Below are 16,408 nucleotides of genomic sequence, written 5' to 3' on the forward strand. Positions count from 1 at the left end.
ACCAAGCGAAAAACAGCTCCTTGCTAAACCATGACATAAAGGAAACACAGGAACAGCAAACAGACTTTTAAATCAGATGCTGGTTTAACAGAGAACTTTAGAAATTGATATCTTTCTTTTTACTCCTGTTTGTTTAGCACTGTGACATCTGCAGTTTTCACAGTGGGAGACAATGTTGTTTCTGGAAGTGATGACCGTACTGTAAAAGTTTGGGATTTGAAAAACATGAGATCTCCTATTGCAACGATCCGTACAGATTCTGCAGTCAACAGGTAAGCACATCTCTGAGCTACTGTTTTTCTTAATTCTTGTTTTCTCAGTTAGTTATTAATTTTGTGATGGTTTAAAGCTGTGCTGAGGAGGTTTAGACTGGACATTAAGAAGGATTTCTTTACCAAGAGAGTGGTCAAACACTGGAATAGGCTTCCTAGAGGGATGGTTGATGCCCTGAGCCTGTCAGTGTTCAAGAGACATTTGAACAATGCCCTGAACAACATGCTTTAACTGAAGTGGCTGGACAGTTGGACTAGGTGACTGTTGTAGGTCCCTTCCAACTGAAATAGTGTGTTCTATTAATGTACTGAATATATGTTGATGTATAGTCATTAAAGTTGAGATTTGTGGGATTATGAAAAAGGTCTGGAGTGGTTTTGTATGATGCAGGTGTTGTCAACATTAATTTTCAGTCAGTATACAGTTCTGCTTTTCTGGGAGTTTCATGTGGGATGCAGATGCTGTTTGAGCATCTCGTACAACACAACACATTAGTGATTTAATACTATTTTTGTCACTTGTGGATTCTAATCGGGAAAAATCCATCTGTGTCACTTCCCACAAGCTTAAACTTGTACTGTCAAGTTCTGTTTGCCAGGCTCAGCGTTCTGTACGTAACCTGCATTTGGCTCTTCTGTGCAGGATCAACGTCTGTGTTGGTCAAAGGATCATCGCCCTTCCTCACGACAACCGGCAGGTTCGCTTGTTCGACATGTCAGGGGTGCGGCTGGCGCGCCTGCCTCGCAGCAACAGACAGGTAACTGCCCGCTGCTGCCTTCACCTCTGCCTGCTCCTTTTTCATTGGAGGTTAGAAGTAGGATATTGAGCATGACCAACATGCAAATAAGTGTTTGGGGTTTTTTTTAATTGGAATTGGAAACGGTGTTTCAAGTGGATTTCATCATAATTTTTCTCCTTGCTTAAGTGGAACTAATGTCTGCCTCCACGAAAGGAGCATTTCGAGTGCATTTTCATGTCTTGATGTGAATCGTGTCAAAAAACTGACTCACTATGAAGTTAGTATCTGGTAGGTTTTTTTAATTACACAGTGTTTAGTTTATTATATAAAGAAACATGAAAAAAGTGGGAGTTCATGTTTTGTTTTATTGTTTTCCTTTTGTGCTTATGCACATACGTTCTTCATATTTGGTACCATGTAATAAACCATCCCCATCCTTTCTGCAGCCTCCAGGCTTTGTGCATTTTATAGAATTAGTTTGATGGGAAAAGACCTTTAAGATCATCGAGTCCAACCATTGCAGGCATCATCAATGGAACAAATTAGACTTAGTCATATTAATTGGATTACACCACTTCAGTAGGCTTTTTTGGATGGATTCCGCAGCTCTTGACAGAATTTAGGAAGGGGTTTTAAGAGGGTTTTTTAGTATTTTCTTTTTAGTTTAGGGTGTTTTGTCTATTGTCAGATCTTATTTTTTTTTTCTTCTCCTTTAGTCGTTCCATTTACACTGATGCTACTGAAATTATGGCAAATGGGTTTTTTTTGGAACTGGAATGTTGGTCATAGTCCTCCTTGGGTTGTTTCTGTTGCTATTGGACTTGAACAATAGACAAGGCATTGCTTTTCCTCAGCATGACATTCCTCCTGTTGTAGTATTATCTTTTCTGAATTATGGATGTGATGAACACTTAATCTTGAGGGTCTCCAACAGTAGTTGCCAGCAAGTAGTTCTGTATTTTAAGATTGCTTTTGTAAATAAATGCTAAAAACAAAATTTGATTAGCTTTTGTAAATAAAACAGAATTAGATAGCAACCATTCCTTGGGAAACTCAGAGGTTTTAATGCATCTGTTTGTATGTTTCTGTTGTTAGGCCTCTGGGTCTTGTGTTAATGAGTCTCATTATTATAAAGATTTTTACCATGCAGATTAAAGTAACCACAACCTTTAGAATTCTCAAGTACTGGTTGTAAAAACTAATGTGAGCATTAGCAAGTTTGTATTTTGATTCACACTGACTTGTGATCATAGAAGCTTTGGAAATACATCATAAGTAATATTGCTATCTCCTGGACTATCTCAGGGCCACAGAAGAATGGTGTGCTGCTCAGCGTGGAGTGAGGACCATCCAATATGTAACCTCTTCACCTGTGGCTTTGATCGTCAGGCCATTGGTTGGAACATCAACATCCCTGCTTTGTTACAAGAAAAATGAAATGCTGGAAGAATTTTTGCAGTTTATGTTGCCATGGACTTCTACAGTTTTGCAGACTTTTTTGAACACTGGTCTGCCATCGCTGTAAAACCTCTTCCTTAAGTGGAGACTTTAGCAAATGTTGTTCTTGTTACCACAGTGTGCACAGTTTGCATGAATTGTACAGAGAACGTGAGTTGTTTTCTTTTTTAAATTAGTTTGTCTTGTGTATGAACTTTTATACTTTGGCATCCACTGGTCAATATGTTCACTGTTGCATAGAGCACAGAAATGTCCATAAGTTATTTAGCATTTAACAGATACACAGTAGGGCATTACATTTGTGACATAAATGTGAAACTTATGTAATTAATGTAGAGAGTATATAGAGGTCTGTTATGTTTTTCCATTATTTTACATATCTGCCTTGTGTTGAAGAGAATCTGCAGGGCCGAAACTTTGAAACAAAGTGTGAATTTCACTAGTTGTATGATTGTACACATTTTCCTGTTTGCATCTGATTTGGAATACTTTTTCTAGTTCTGCAGTATAGTGCAACTTCAACTCCATTTTTATTCCAGTTATTGAAGAAGTAGTAGATTTGAGAAGAAAAATGCAGGCAACTTGTAGTGAGTATAAACTGCCAGGTTTGGAATGCTTTTTGTACTTGTCTTTTGAAAAAGAAAAATATTCATTCTGCCCTTCCTATATCAAGTGATTCTAAAATCTCATGGCATTTCATACTAGTAAAAAATTCAGAACATTATGATTCAAATAACTGAAATCTGGTCAAGCAAATTTTGAAGCACTTTAGTTTATAGCTATTGTTATAAACCATTTATGAAAGTTTGACTTTACCAGTGAATGTGAGCTGACCTTTGTAAGAAGGATTGCTTCTTTTTGGTCATCTGCCCAGAAAGGAACTAGTTTTTTTGGGGTTGTTTTTTTGTTTTGTTTTGATTTTTTAAAATATACCTACGGTGAACATAGTTGGAGTTGTGTTCACTTCCCCTGTTTTTATTTTGAGCCAGCAATACAAAGTAAATGAGTACTACCTCACGAATGAATGTTGGTCAAGATGTGTTGAATCTCTCTGTAGCCTAGAAAAAAAGCACTTTTGGTCTCTGGCTCAAGTACTCTCTCTAACATGAGAAGAAAGACAATCATAACTAAATGTGATCCTTAAGATAGTTAACGATTAAAGCTAATGGAACAACACCATAAGTCTTTGAGAGAACAAAAAGGCTGCTTCAGACAGACACTTTATTTTAGCTAATGGGAGAGAGAGTCCAACTGTCTGACATATCACCATACAAGATGAAAGGTGAAGGAAAGCCAAGAGTACTCCCTTACTATGTGAATCTTGGCCTTTATGGTGGTATTAGGAACTTCTTTATCTCACTATCATGATTTTGTGAAACTATAGCTGTGCTCATGTCCTCTACAGCACTGTTTATGATGACATTAGACAGACGTGTCAACTGTTAACAAACAAATGATGGCATTGGAGTGCAATGGGATGGGGTGATGAACACATCATTGAGCAATTATAGTGAAACTGGAGACCTAGATATGGAGCATAGTGTTAAGGAAGCTCAAGGTATTCAATGGAGAATGTATGTAGTATATTTATAGTACAGGTCATCGTAGTGGCTTGATACCTTAATTTTTCTTTTGGTTTTGTTTTTTCCCCTCTTTTTTTATTTTGAGATAACAGGACACATACAGAGTTGTACTGAGGTAATTCTAAAGTACCAAAACCAATATTAAAATACTAAGGGAGGCTGGAGAGAGCAGCTGCTAAATTTTAAGTCTTCTGATAACAAAGGTTGAAGGATGGTGTCAAAGTTTATTTTCACTACCTTATTTTTCCCCCTGCATTTCTAACTCTTGAGGAAAGCCATTTGATGTTGGGTTGCAGATTTTATTCTTTGAGTTAAAAAGAGGCTCACCTTTTCTTTTAGTTCAGAGCAGAGAGAACTTTACACATGACGCTGTTTAAAAGAGAGAAAAATTGTCTCTCCAGCACAGCCTGCATGTAGGATCTTGAGCGATGACTGTTTCTTTGTTACCTGAGATGGGTGAGAGGGTCACTGGTTTTGGTCCTGCTAAACTAAATTGTCTGTGTAAGCTTCTCCAATACATAAGTAATACAGGGCCACGAGACTCTGCAGTTTAATCATCACTGCTGCAAACTTTTTATATCACCAGAGGGACCATCCTCTGGCACCAGTAATGGGGTGTCTACACGCTTTCACTTTAAAAAAAAATCAACCAAACAAGGTGCTAGAGCCACGTTCTTATGAGCAGGCTGCTATTTGAATCAGTGAAACACTTAGCTATCAGCTTAATTTTCTATGCTGTACTGAAGGTGAAACTGAGGCTGCTATTCCCCTTGAAGCAAATCACACTGCATTGACAGTGGTGAATAACACTGCATTGACAGAATATGTGGGAAACATTTCATGGCCTTCAGTGTTCTACAGAGTGCTTTTCAGCACTGAACAATGTCCAGCATTTCATAAAATGGAAGCAAGTTGAAGTTACAGTTTCAGTATTTGAAATTTCAGTGGAATTTCACAGGAACTCATCACTGGTCAAAATCAAGCTTTTATGTCTTGAGCAATGCACATGGGTTTTCACAAAGTTTGTATAACCTTTACAGTCAGAAAGATCTGGAGTGAAGCATCTGATTTGTTGCCTAAATCTGTGAAAACTACCTTTTTGGAAAAAGAATTTATAAGTTATGTGGAACCACTTCTTATTATTCTGCTGATTTGTTTTTAGATGTAAAATGGTTTTCTTCATTATGATTCAAAATGCATTAAAAAATTCAACTTTTTTTTTTTTTTTGCAAGTTGCTGTTGGTGTTGCCTTAAGGTCACTGTTAACCATAATACTTCACTTTGTTAGTAGCCAAAGGATCTTCTTCCCCACTTTCCACTCTTTTCTACTCAGATGGTTCATTTTGAGAGCATTGATGGACACAGTTCTTCTGGAAGAAGGCCAAGGCAGTCCCTACAATAGGACTTTCTGTAGTGCAAATGATCTACCAGTAAAGCATATAGACTGAAGAGGTGGTCAGACCTGGGTTTGTACTGTCTTCTCCAGTTTTGTATGGAAAAAAATTGTAATTATGAATTGTTACGCAGATTATGCAAAGGTTCCTCTGTGACTTTTCACAGTGCTCTATAAATTGATATTTATCTAACCCAGATTGGACTAGATGATCTCTCGAGGTCCCTTCCAACCCTTAAGATTCTGTAATACAGATCTGATTGGGGAATCTTGCCACCAATTCTTTTGTATGTTAAAATAAATGTTACCTGCTTGTGACGCCCGTATTGTTAAACAGAAAGCTTTGCAATGTTGAGATCAGTCCCCCCAAGCTCTGTGTGGTAATGAGCCCTGCCTTTGGGTGTGGATGCCTAGGCAGATGCAGCCTTGGCAGTGCCTGAGTGCAGAGCATGGCTGTGTGCATACCCTATTTTTTTTTTTCAGTGTGCTTTAGGATCCCTTGTTGCCACATTTTGAATCCTTCAAGAGCCAGTGCTCTGGAAAACTGCTATTCATCAGTGTCCCTGGTGATATGGAGCAGAAACGAAAGAGTAAAGTGGCACAACTGATGCGAGGACTGGTTTGAGATAGAATACCAAACCCTGGGCTTTAGTTGATTTTAGCTGAGGGATTTAAATCAAGTCAGGGCTTATTGCAACTGATTTAAACTTGTGATGCTTATAACCTCCTTAAACCTTCTACTGACCTAAGTTACATACCTTTTACCAAGGCCGTTTCTGTTCATATTTTGGGAGGAGGGCATTTGAAGATGAGTATGTGTTGAAGCCTAGATTTTCTTTTTTTAAGCCTGTGAGTAAATAGCACACACAAATCAGTGGTTTCAGGAGGATGTCTGCGTTCTAACCTGAAGATGAGCAACAGGAGAACCACTCTGTCATGCATCACAGCTTGCTCTTTAGACTGGCATAGAAATTTTATTTAATGCTCCACCGAGACCAAAGTATGTCACTGAAAAATTATTCAGCCTTGTGATATTTTATTTTTAAGTAGTGTTGTTACCTTTTCTAATTCCCACAGGTCATAGTTTTCAGAACATAAGTAATTTGCAGGAGCTTACAGAGGAAATCCTGTTTAATTCGAACTGTAAATCCTGGTGCCTGGGAGAGGCATCATCCTGAAATGTGAGGTTTTTTTGCAGATGTGCTGTGGATGCTGCTTTTTGTAGTCCTCCGAGTGAGAATATTCGTTGGTACCAGGAGGTGCTGTTTCTTGGTAGTCCGGGGTGAGGCTGGGGAGCATTTCCAGAGTCTGACCCAAGGGCCTGATTTAGCAACTTCAGTGCTGTGTATAATTTTGAGGAGTTTCTGTCAGTTGGGGTCAATATGACCCGTGGAAGTTTACCATTTAGGCAGTCATACTTTCTGCTGGAAAATGAAAATGGTGCAAAGTGACAGTGATGGCATGGGCAGTGGAAGGGAGTTAAAAGTAGATAAAAAAACTCGAACTATTTTGGAAGGGGGAACAGTTTTTTGGTCTGTTGCCTGCTCTGTGGCACAGCTATTCTGCCCATGTCCAGCTGCTGCTTACCCCACAACTCCACTTGCTACTACCAAAACTTGCCATACTTGGGATTTACTTTGGAGTTTAATTTTGTGTGGTTCACCTCCCCTATGTGTATTTATCATCATCCTCTTCTCCCCAGAGTAGAACAAATTCAGTTATGTGTTTATTTCAAAGCATGATTTCAAAGGGTTTCTTTTCACTGGCATCAACAGACCAACCACTGCCTCACTACAACTATTTGATAGGATGTTGTAGCGAGGTGGGGGTCGATCTGTTCTCCCTGGTAACAAACAATACGACAAGAGGAAATGGCCTCAAGTTGCGCCAGGGGAGGTTCGGGCTGGATATGAGGAGGAATTTCGTTACTGAAAGGGTTGTCAGGCATTGGAACGGCTGCCCAGGGAGATGATGGAGTCACCATCCCTGGAGGTGTTTGAGACGGGTGGATGTTGCACTTAGGGAAATGGTCTAGTGGTTGATAGGGCTGTGACAAAGGCTGGACTTGATCTTAAAGGTCTCTTCCAGCTGAAACAATTCTATGATAGCAGTGAAAAGAAACAGTTGTGCCTGACTCTGTGAAACAAGACCATCTAGCAGTCTTGTGCTGGGACTGGATGCTTGGAGCTGGCTTGGATATCTGTGTGCATTTTGACATCTTTATGGTTTATTTCTTTTTAATTGGTCAGATGCAATTTTTTAATAATGAAATTTCTTGAAGACTTCATGCATTAATGGTCTGGGTTTACTGAAGGCCGAATGAAGTCTTTGCACCGTTACTGATGAGAGAAGCTAGATTTGTAGTGGTGCTGTGGGTGACTTAAAGCATCAGGAGCAGACTATGATTTCAAATTCTATAAAAGATTTCAGAGAAAAAAAGTCCAAAGTAAGGATAAAGGAGTCTGTGTGTGGGAATGGTGACCCAGCATTTGAAAAGAAAATAAGATTGTATGAGAAACCTAAATCTGCAAATTTATAATAGAAGTGTTTGGATTGCAGGTGAGGAACACAAGGGAAGAATAATGAAGGGGTGTGAGAAACGGGAGTACAAATGGGACAGCTGCTGGAGCCAGTGGGAACAAGAATGCAGAGAGATTAGCAGGAGGTGCATGTCCTACAGATGAAACTGACTGGTCGTATTGGGGATAAACTTTGCCAGGAAGCCAGAGTTTAGTGTCAGCCTCTGACTTGACAAAGGAGAAAGGAATGGAGAGACGGGCAGGGAGAGCGTGTGTAGAGCGGGGACTGAGCTCGCTGGGAAAGGCAGATATCGGGATGTGCTTATGACCAGAGCCTGGTATGGAAACATGATTTTTTTGTCAAAGAATAGACTTGTCGATTTCAGTCCTTGTTTTGGGGAAAAGCTTTCTTACATGGGCCCAATTTTAATTTTATATGTTCAGTTCCCTATTTCAAGTGTTGCAATGGTGCGGAGATTACTCGAGTAGCGGATGCATTCACTCTGAGGATTTGTAATCTTAGCAGAGGATTACAAATGTGACATACAAACAAGCTCTATCCTACAAACTCCAGGTATTACAGCAGGGTATGTGGCTTATAAGGAGTCACTCCTGGACTGGAAATCTCTGGAGCGAACAATTGATTTGGAAGGAGGAGATGCTCTTTTACATCATCACTTTGAGAATATATGGCCAGTCTAGAAAGAAAGGTTCAGCATTTTAAACATGAGCGTGACCTCAGAGGAAAACGCTCTGAACACTTGCCTTAATTCTGCTTAATTCAATTTAGTCTGAATTGACTAGGGAATCTCTTTAGCCAAGTCAGAATAGAGGCATCCGAGTGTATAGATTACAATCAGGGAGATACTGTGTATTGTCAGTAGGATCTTACTCCTGGGAAAGGTGAAACTGGCCTTTCCTTCAAATTTGCATGTTGTCGAGATGTCAAAATTTGACACCTTCCCTCACAAATCCAAGTACAGTAAAAGATTCAGCTTCAGTGATAAAACTTCTGACTCTAGCTTGCCCCACTGACACCTGGTCAAGATATACACCTAAGAATACAGACAGTATCAGTCTCACACAAAGGGGGCATTTTGTCCCTTCATCCAAACCATTACCTGACGGAATGGAGAACAGGTAACTGGCTAACTTCATCAAGTCCATGTTCTAAACTTAGTTGTGTTTAGTATTTGATACTTTGAACGTATTTTTTTCTCTAAGTACTTAATTTAGATAAAGGCAGAAATCTGATTTTAATTTTATTGTTAGTTTTTGAAACCTTATCTAAATCTTTGCAATGTCACTGAGATCAGCCTTGTGCAGATGCAAAATGGAACCCGAGTATTCAGTGGAACAATGTGTGTCCTCTGAGGCTGTAATTGCTAGGTGTGTAGTAAGGTGAATAATCCTAACAATAAGAAAGAGTAAAACCTGACACAGCAGACAACAAACACCACTGAAATTGGGTTGATACTGTGATAAAAAAAGTATGGGATTAAAGTATTAAAGAAAAGGGAGAGACATGAAGGAAAAGCAAAACTTTTCAGCTGCAGTTTAACGGTAGAGGGAGTAGCGATGATTTTGTTATTGGTGAAGGTTGTTTTTCAGTGTGGGTAATTGCAGGACATGTTTTGGCCTTTCATCCTCCATAAGGATGACAAAAAGTTGGATGCTGCCATTAAGCGGTGCAACCTTCAGAAGTGCTCAGCTCCCATCCACGTTCTGTGCAGTCTGGAGGGTGATTGGTAGCATGGAAAATCAAATTCATGATTGTATAGATCCAGAAACTTCATTTTAATGCTTGCTTTTTGAAAATGATACCCTAATTTTGTATATATTTTATGTTGTTGCTGAATTAGTGTACTGAAAAGTTCTTGAACACAGATGCACAATTTACTGGAATATAAGAGAAACAGAGAGGTGATTTGCCCTCCCAAATTATATAAGGCTTATTGCAGTTTACTGTTAGAAAACTGAAGCTACATTGTGTCGGTTCCAGATGTAACTACTTACTGGTCAGTGAAGAAATTCTTTCAGATGCTCATTGCTCCTCTTGCAAAAGTCTTTTAACCTGAGCAGAAGTCAGCATACATTTTCCATAGCAAAGGAAACTGCAGGTTTAACTAAAGGTGTGTATATATATATATATATATATAAACTCTCCAACAATTCTGTGATTATGAGCAAAACTGGGGAAATCAAACCTGAATGTGTGTGTGTGTATATATATATATATATATATATATATATATATATATTTGGGGCTGTGACCATTCAAACTGATGCTATATTTCTGTGAAACCACGTTGTTACAGTTAGATGTCTCCTGTGCTTAACCTGAGGATGCCCATCTGTAGATTAGCTACTAAGGGGAGGGTCTTCTGGGTCTAAAAACAAGTGTAAAAGCAGGCAAAGATGGGGAGGAGGTACAGACTTCTGTCTCCAAATGAGTTTTCACCAGAAAATACAGCTTCTCTGAAGTGGGCAAGAGTACAGCATTTATTTACCTTGGTGCAGTACAAGGTCTTGACCTTGAATGTCAATTACTGTATCTGAAATGGCATAAAGTGAACCTTGACTGTAGCTTTCTGGGCCATCAAGAGATGGAGCGACACAGAGGTGAAGTGGCCTTTCACAGTGCCTCAGGCCAGATAAGAACCAGGCGGCAGAAACCGGGAGGAAAGAGCCTGTTTTCCACACCAGACTGGTGAAAGAAATGGGGCTCTGAGAAGCTGTGTGCGGAGCTGGTAGTGCACCATTCCTCCCCAGGTCTTCTTGACCGGAAGTCCCTCTTTTGGGGAGAGGTGTGTTGAAGAGTGCCTTCAAGGATTTACACAGTCTTTCCTAGTCAGTCATAGAATCTCTCTTCTTTGAAGGAACCCGTAAGGATTATCAAGTCCAGCACTTCATACTCAGACATTATTTACCCATGTTAAAACCTTGGTGATGTGGATGGGGTGCTTAGGGCATCATGGCAGCCCTTGTTGCAAGGTCTGATTTTGCAATTAGAGGTTACTTCCAGCCTGGTTATTCTCTTTACCTTTCAAGCCGTGATTTTTTCCTTCTTCTCTTGTTCAGCTGTAGTATCTCCCTTACATTCATGCAGATGTGTATTTGCAGTAGTATTTTTAATTATTTATGTTGTCAAACTAGTATATTATTTTGAAAAATATACTGGCAAGGTCCTAAAAGAAGCAGCTATAAACAGCTCAACTGTAAACAGTGCATTAAAGGAAAGTTTAAGACCAAGAGCTATATCCCTGCAGGGATTAGCTGGGGTCTACATAAAGCCAGCATTCATGAGAAAAATATGAATATCAACAGGAAAGACTATCCCAAATCCTTGCATTTTGCACTGCTGGGAATAGAGACAAATAGAGATAATTTTGGAGAAAAACATACAGAAATTCAGGGTTATTTATACCAATATCATAATTATTATCATAATATACATAAGTCTTAACTATGTGTAAAGCCAGTAAGGGAGTACTGGTGAAATGTTCTGCCAGCATAACTTGATAACAGTTGATCATGCTCTGCAATGGAAAATGTTAGACAGCAAGTGAGTGCTTGCAGAGACACACGGATATCAGAGGCTTCTGCTCAGGACTTGACAAGCTCCCTCTTTCCCATTCCACCTTCATACTGTCTCTTTGCACTGTGCTGGCCTACGTGGGAGATGTGAGGATGGTGGAGAATTGCGAGGAATTTGCAAAGAGTGTTGGTAGTAGAAGATGCTAAACAAAACTGCTTGTTTGGAAAAGTAATGAGTGTAATTGCCAGGGACTGGTCAGCGTAGGCAACTAGACAGCTGAGAGACGTGGAAGGAAGCTGCTGCAAAGGGTCTTTGCAGTGAAAACAAGTACCTTGTGAAAATGTGCAGCCTTTAAGAAAAATAGAAATCAAACGTTTGATGTTGCTGAACTTTTAAAAAGACGTTTGATATGGTCAGAGGAGAATGATACTTGCAGCTGCATCATGTTGGGGTGTGACCAGAGCCTTTGTTTTAGAATGGCTGAACAGGGAAAGGTGGTCGTGCCCTGGTGGGGCAAAAAAAAAAGTAATTAACATTTCCAGAACTAAACTCTGAAGATAATGACTAAGAACAAGGAAGGACACTTCCTCAAACTCCTGGAAGGTTTGTCTTGCAACTGAAGTTTACGAAAGACTGAAATAATATTTTCCTTCCCAAAGAAATGACAGTTTCTGTTATTAATTACAAGAAGCTTTGCCAGAAGGGTGAACATCGTTCTAGTAATCTCTCTGTGGATCAGGTCTCGCCCAGCAAGACATGAAATGTGTTTGCAGCCCTGCTGTGCATTACCCTGAGTGCTCCAGCAACACTGTGTTTAGTGTTATATTAGTATCTTCTTTCTCGGGATCTGAAATATCCAAATGCACTCCAGTTCTTCCAAACCCCATCCCTCCATGCAGTGCTGTTGGTCTCAACAAGCCTTCAGCAATCAAATGCTTTGCAAGAGTCTCATCTGCTCATTTGAGTTTTTATCTTAAATGACCTACCACTGTCTTTTGAAATACAACATATTCCTGCTCTCTCACTAGAAAGCCACAGCCACTGAGATGTGCCCTTCCACTGCCCTCTCCTCCTCACTGGAAAAGGATTTTTTTTCTTTTTCTCCCCCTTCAGTGTTTTCATGTCTCAAAGTGACTTAAAGGGGCAGATAAAGGTAAAGCCAAAAATGTTGAACAAGTCCAAGTCAGGCTTTTTCCTAAGCAGCTTCTGTCAATAGGCTTTATATTTATTTTCCCATACTGAAGGCCAAAGATTAATTTATCTGGGCGTCCACTCCACCTTGCAACACAGCCTTGTGTTCCATTTGATAACATGTAAAGCTATTTTAATCCAGCTTAATTTGATCTTGATCTTTAGTTAATATCCTTTTGATTTTTCCTCTCACTTGTTTTCCCAAAGTTTACAAGTATAAAATCATAGGAGAAATGGTATCTAACTTTTGATTCACTTTGTTAATAAGCTGATTACAGGTATTTAAAGTTATCTCCCCTTCTCCAGATGCAACAGAACAAATGACCTCTAAATGCAGTCAATCTTGCCAACAAGTAACAGAGCTCTTGCTGGAAATAAACAATGTCAAGATGCAGATGGAGACAATGATCCTGTGAGTTGAACCATTGGGCGAGTCCAGCTGAGCTCAGTGTACCCCTAACAAGGGCTGTGTGTCAGGTGTGCTGCTCTAGAGTTGCACCATTTTCCCCCATACGAGAGCCCACCTCTTCTCTGTGACAAATTTCACAGTGCTGTAGGTCCATTAACAACATCAGCCTTACACGAGGTATCCAAGAGCACAGATGGGTCCTTTTTCTGACTGGGGAAAAAAACAAATCTTTTCTCCTTCATTAGGAATGGCTCTGCAGGGAAAAGATTGCAGTTTCCTGCCTGTATGCTGCCTGCTCCTTTTGATGGAAAGCTCTCACTGTTTTAAAAATGACCAATTCTTCAGGGATGTACATACCTTTAAAAGCTATTAAATGAGGAAATCTCTGACACTGCCTCGAGAGCTACATCATTTAGTAAAGGCTGATTTCTTAACTTTTGATACTTATCTTTTGTTCCTCTCAATTTCTCTCATCTCTTCAAGGAGTAATTCAACACCAAGCTATGTAAAAAACTTTGGGCAGGAAGGAAAGAAACATTCTGACTGCACAGGGACAGCAGGTATGTGTTTGATTTGTGCCAGAAGACGGTGTCTGTGAGTGCCTGGCAGCAGTCAAACCACCTCACCTACCTGTGCCAAAGGCTTGTGGATGAGCCGTTGAGTAGGCACACTTGAGATCACCACCCTCACTGACCCATCCTGGAGCCTCTGCCTTAGGGCTGGGGAGAGCAATTTCATCATCCACATGAGATGTGCCTTCATCCAACAGCTTTACCCAAGTTCTGCTCTGCTCCTAACACACCTGCCTTATTTTTTCTTCTTTTTTTCCCTAGGATTTCCCTGTCGTGCATTTACCGAAACCTCCGCCTGGGTGAGCAGATCTGCGGGCCCAAGGTAGTTCCCAGGGAGGAGGGTTTGAGCACACAGCGATGTGTCGTTAGGAATAACTGCCAGCAGAGGGCACGCCAAGATATGCAGACGGGGAAAAATAAACATGGCCATTTTCTCTTTGTCGAAGGAGTTAGACAAAACTCTGATGGTTCATAATTCATGCGTCTGTAAGACATTATAAGGGAATATAATTGGCCTGTCATGGAAATGATGATATTTTACTTTGAAAAATGCTGTCAGCAAAATATCTTAAAATATCTATGGATGTAAAATGATTTTAGATGTGCTGAGGGAAAGAAAAAAACCTCCCTTCCCCTGGCTCACCTGGTCCTGTTCCATTAACCTTTCCTTCACAGCAGTCAGAAAATAGGTAATAGTGCAAGCAGAGGTTTACTGTTTTAAAATGAGAGAAGCTGTTTTGGTTTTTAATAAGTACATATTTCATTTTTTAAATATCATTTAAATTAGACTGGCTTCTGTAGCTCTTCAGGGCTACGTTTACAGTATGTAGGTTTGTGGCTGTCGTGGTTTAACCCTGGCCAGCAGCTCAGCCCCACACAGCCACCTGCTCACTTCCCCCCAGGGGCAAGGGGAGGAGAATTGGAAGGGTAAAAGTGAGAAAATTCCTGGGTTGAGATAAGGACAGGTAAAGCAAAAGCCACACTCACAAGAAAGAGTAACAAGGAATTTATTCCCCGCTTGTCATAGGCAGGCAGATGTTCAGCCATCCCCCTGGTCTGCATATCCTTGGGGTCAGTTGGGGTCAGCTGAGCTGGCTGTGTCCCCTCACAGCTTCTGCACCCCTAGCCCACTCACTGGTGGGCTGGGCTGAGGAGGAGAAAAGGCCTTGACACTGTGCAAGCATGGCTCAGCAGTAACAAAAACTTCCCTGTTATTTGTGTTATCAACATGGTTTTCAGCACAAATCCAAAACATGCCTCCATAATAGCTACTGTGAGGAAAATTAACTCTTCCCCAGCCAAAACCAACACAGTGATGTGAGATGTTTTACAGCAAGATATGCTACTCTGAGTGGGACTGTGCACATTCAATGTCCAAATGTGAATCTTCCTGGAAAATAGAACATCCCCTAGACATCTATCCAACAGCAGAAGCAAACAGCTAGCTAGTAACAATATACAACCACTTCCAAAATCAATGTTGATTCATTGGCTGTAATTTTAAACCATGCAATTGATGGCTCTATCCAGAGGACCCCCCATGGAAAGCCATCAAGTCCAAGGTGTTCTCTGGACACTGTATCCATGGGTTGGAGGCTCTAGACTGGTGCTTGCTACATGCTGCACTTCCACTGCTGCTGGCAGGACAAGGTGGTAGTGGGATGAGGTGGTGATGGGACCAGGGGTTGGGGAGATGAGTGCTAAGGTGACTCCAAGGCCCAGATCAACCCCAGCGTAAGGCTGCTGGTGCTCACTGTGGATGGAGATGGGAATGGAAAACCTGTAGTATCTAAAAAAGAAAAATATAAGTTTGTTTTTTAAGTATTTACTATTAAGTATCTGTCTCATTAAGTATCTGGAGCTCATTAAAGGGAGTTGTATTTAGTATGGGGCTTTCCTAAGGGCAAGAATGGATCAGGTAAAAAAATTCAAATTCCCTCAAGAAACATGTTTTCTATAAGCTCCCTACATAGTTAAAACTCCTTACTGGGTGGAAATGTGTACTATCTCTCTCTTTGCCTTATACTCCTGTGTTTTGGGCTCTAGGCAAAAAGCAGTTGACTGAAACCATCTTGATTTAGACGGGAAGAGCCTCATTGAAAGAAATATTACTTTTACATGTTCATGATGGAGTGAGGCGAGATTGCTCCACCCAGAGAGTCTTGCATGCTCAGACGGACACCTGGAGTCAGCTGGAGACAACTGGTCCAACTCCAAAGCTCCTTCAAGAGCTGGTAACCATCTGTCTTTGGCTGTCATGGCATTGAATCGGTCACTTTACTGCAGGAACCATTGCAGTTATAAACCTGCAAACAGGTAACTCAGCCTGCACATGGCCTGGGCATGGGGGCACACAAAGGGCACAGCACTAGTTACTCCTTGTTGTGGGTTAAGCCTAGATGGCAACAAAGCCTGACACAGCTGCGTGCTCAGTTCCCATCCGTGGTGGGATGGGGAAGAGAAAGGATAACAAAGGGATGAAACAAGGATGGGGAGGGGTCACTCATCAGTTATGGCCATGGGCACAATAGTCTGAGGGAAGAAAACAAAATAAATTTAATCTGTTACAAATCAAAACCAGAGTAGAATGGTGAGAAAATACAACCAGATCTTATAAACACCTTTCCTTCACCCCTCCTTTCTTCCTGGGCTTGGCTTTGCTCCTAATTTCTCTGCCTCTTCCTCCACAGTGTTGCGAGGGGACAGGGGGTGGGGATTGGGCTCAGTTCATCA

At 40.7% G+C, this 16,408-nt stretch overlaps 1 protein-coding gene and 1 long non-coding RNA gene across 9 annotated transcripts in view; both read left to right on the forward strand.

The window, feature by feature from the left end:
• Positions 1 to 13,018, forward strand: part of WDR37 (WD repeat domain 37) — a 59,813-nt gene extending 46,795 nt beyond the window's left edge. For 6 of the 8 annotated variants that reach the window (XM_061996354.1, XM_061996359.1, XM_061996357.1 and 3 more), the window contains 3 exons: positions 138 to 272; positions 916 to 1,030; positions 2,318 to 5,379. In XM_061996354.1, coding sequence (XP_061852338.1) covers positions 138 to 272; positions 916 to 1,030; positions 2,318 to 2,449 — 382 coding nt within the window. In that variant the 3' untranslated portion in view covers positions 2,450 to 5,379. The other 2 variants (XR_009818740.1, XR_009818739.1) reach the window with 2 other exon arrangements.
• Positions 13,019 to 13,630: 612 nt separating this feature from the next.
• On the forward strand, positions 13,631 to 15,771 carry LOC133625462 (uncharacterized). Its single transcript, XR_009818731.1, has 3 exons — positions 13,631 to 13,663; positions 13,937 to 13,997; positions 15,722 to 15,771. It is a non-coding gene; the product is annotated as an uncharacterized LOC133625462 (long non-coding RNA).
• Positions 15,772 to 16,408: the final 637 nt, after the last annotated feature.

The sequence above is a fragment of the Colius striatus genome, chromosome 5 (genome assembly GCF_028858725.1).
Source record: "Colius striatus isolate bColStr4 chromosome 5, bColStr4.1.hap1, whole genome shotgun sequence".
NCBI classification, from domain to species: domain Eukaryota; kingdom Metazoa; phylum Chordata; class Aves; order Coliiformes; family Coliidae; genus Colius; species Colius striatus.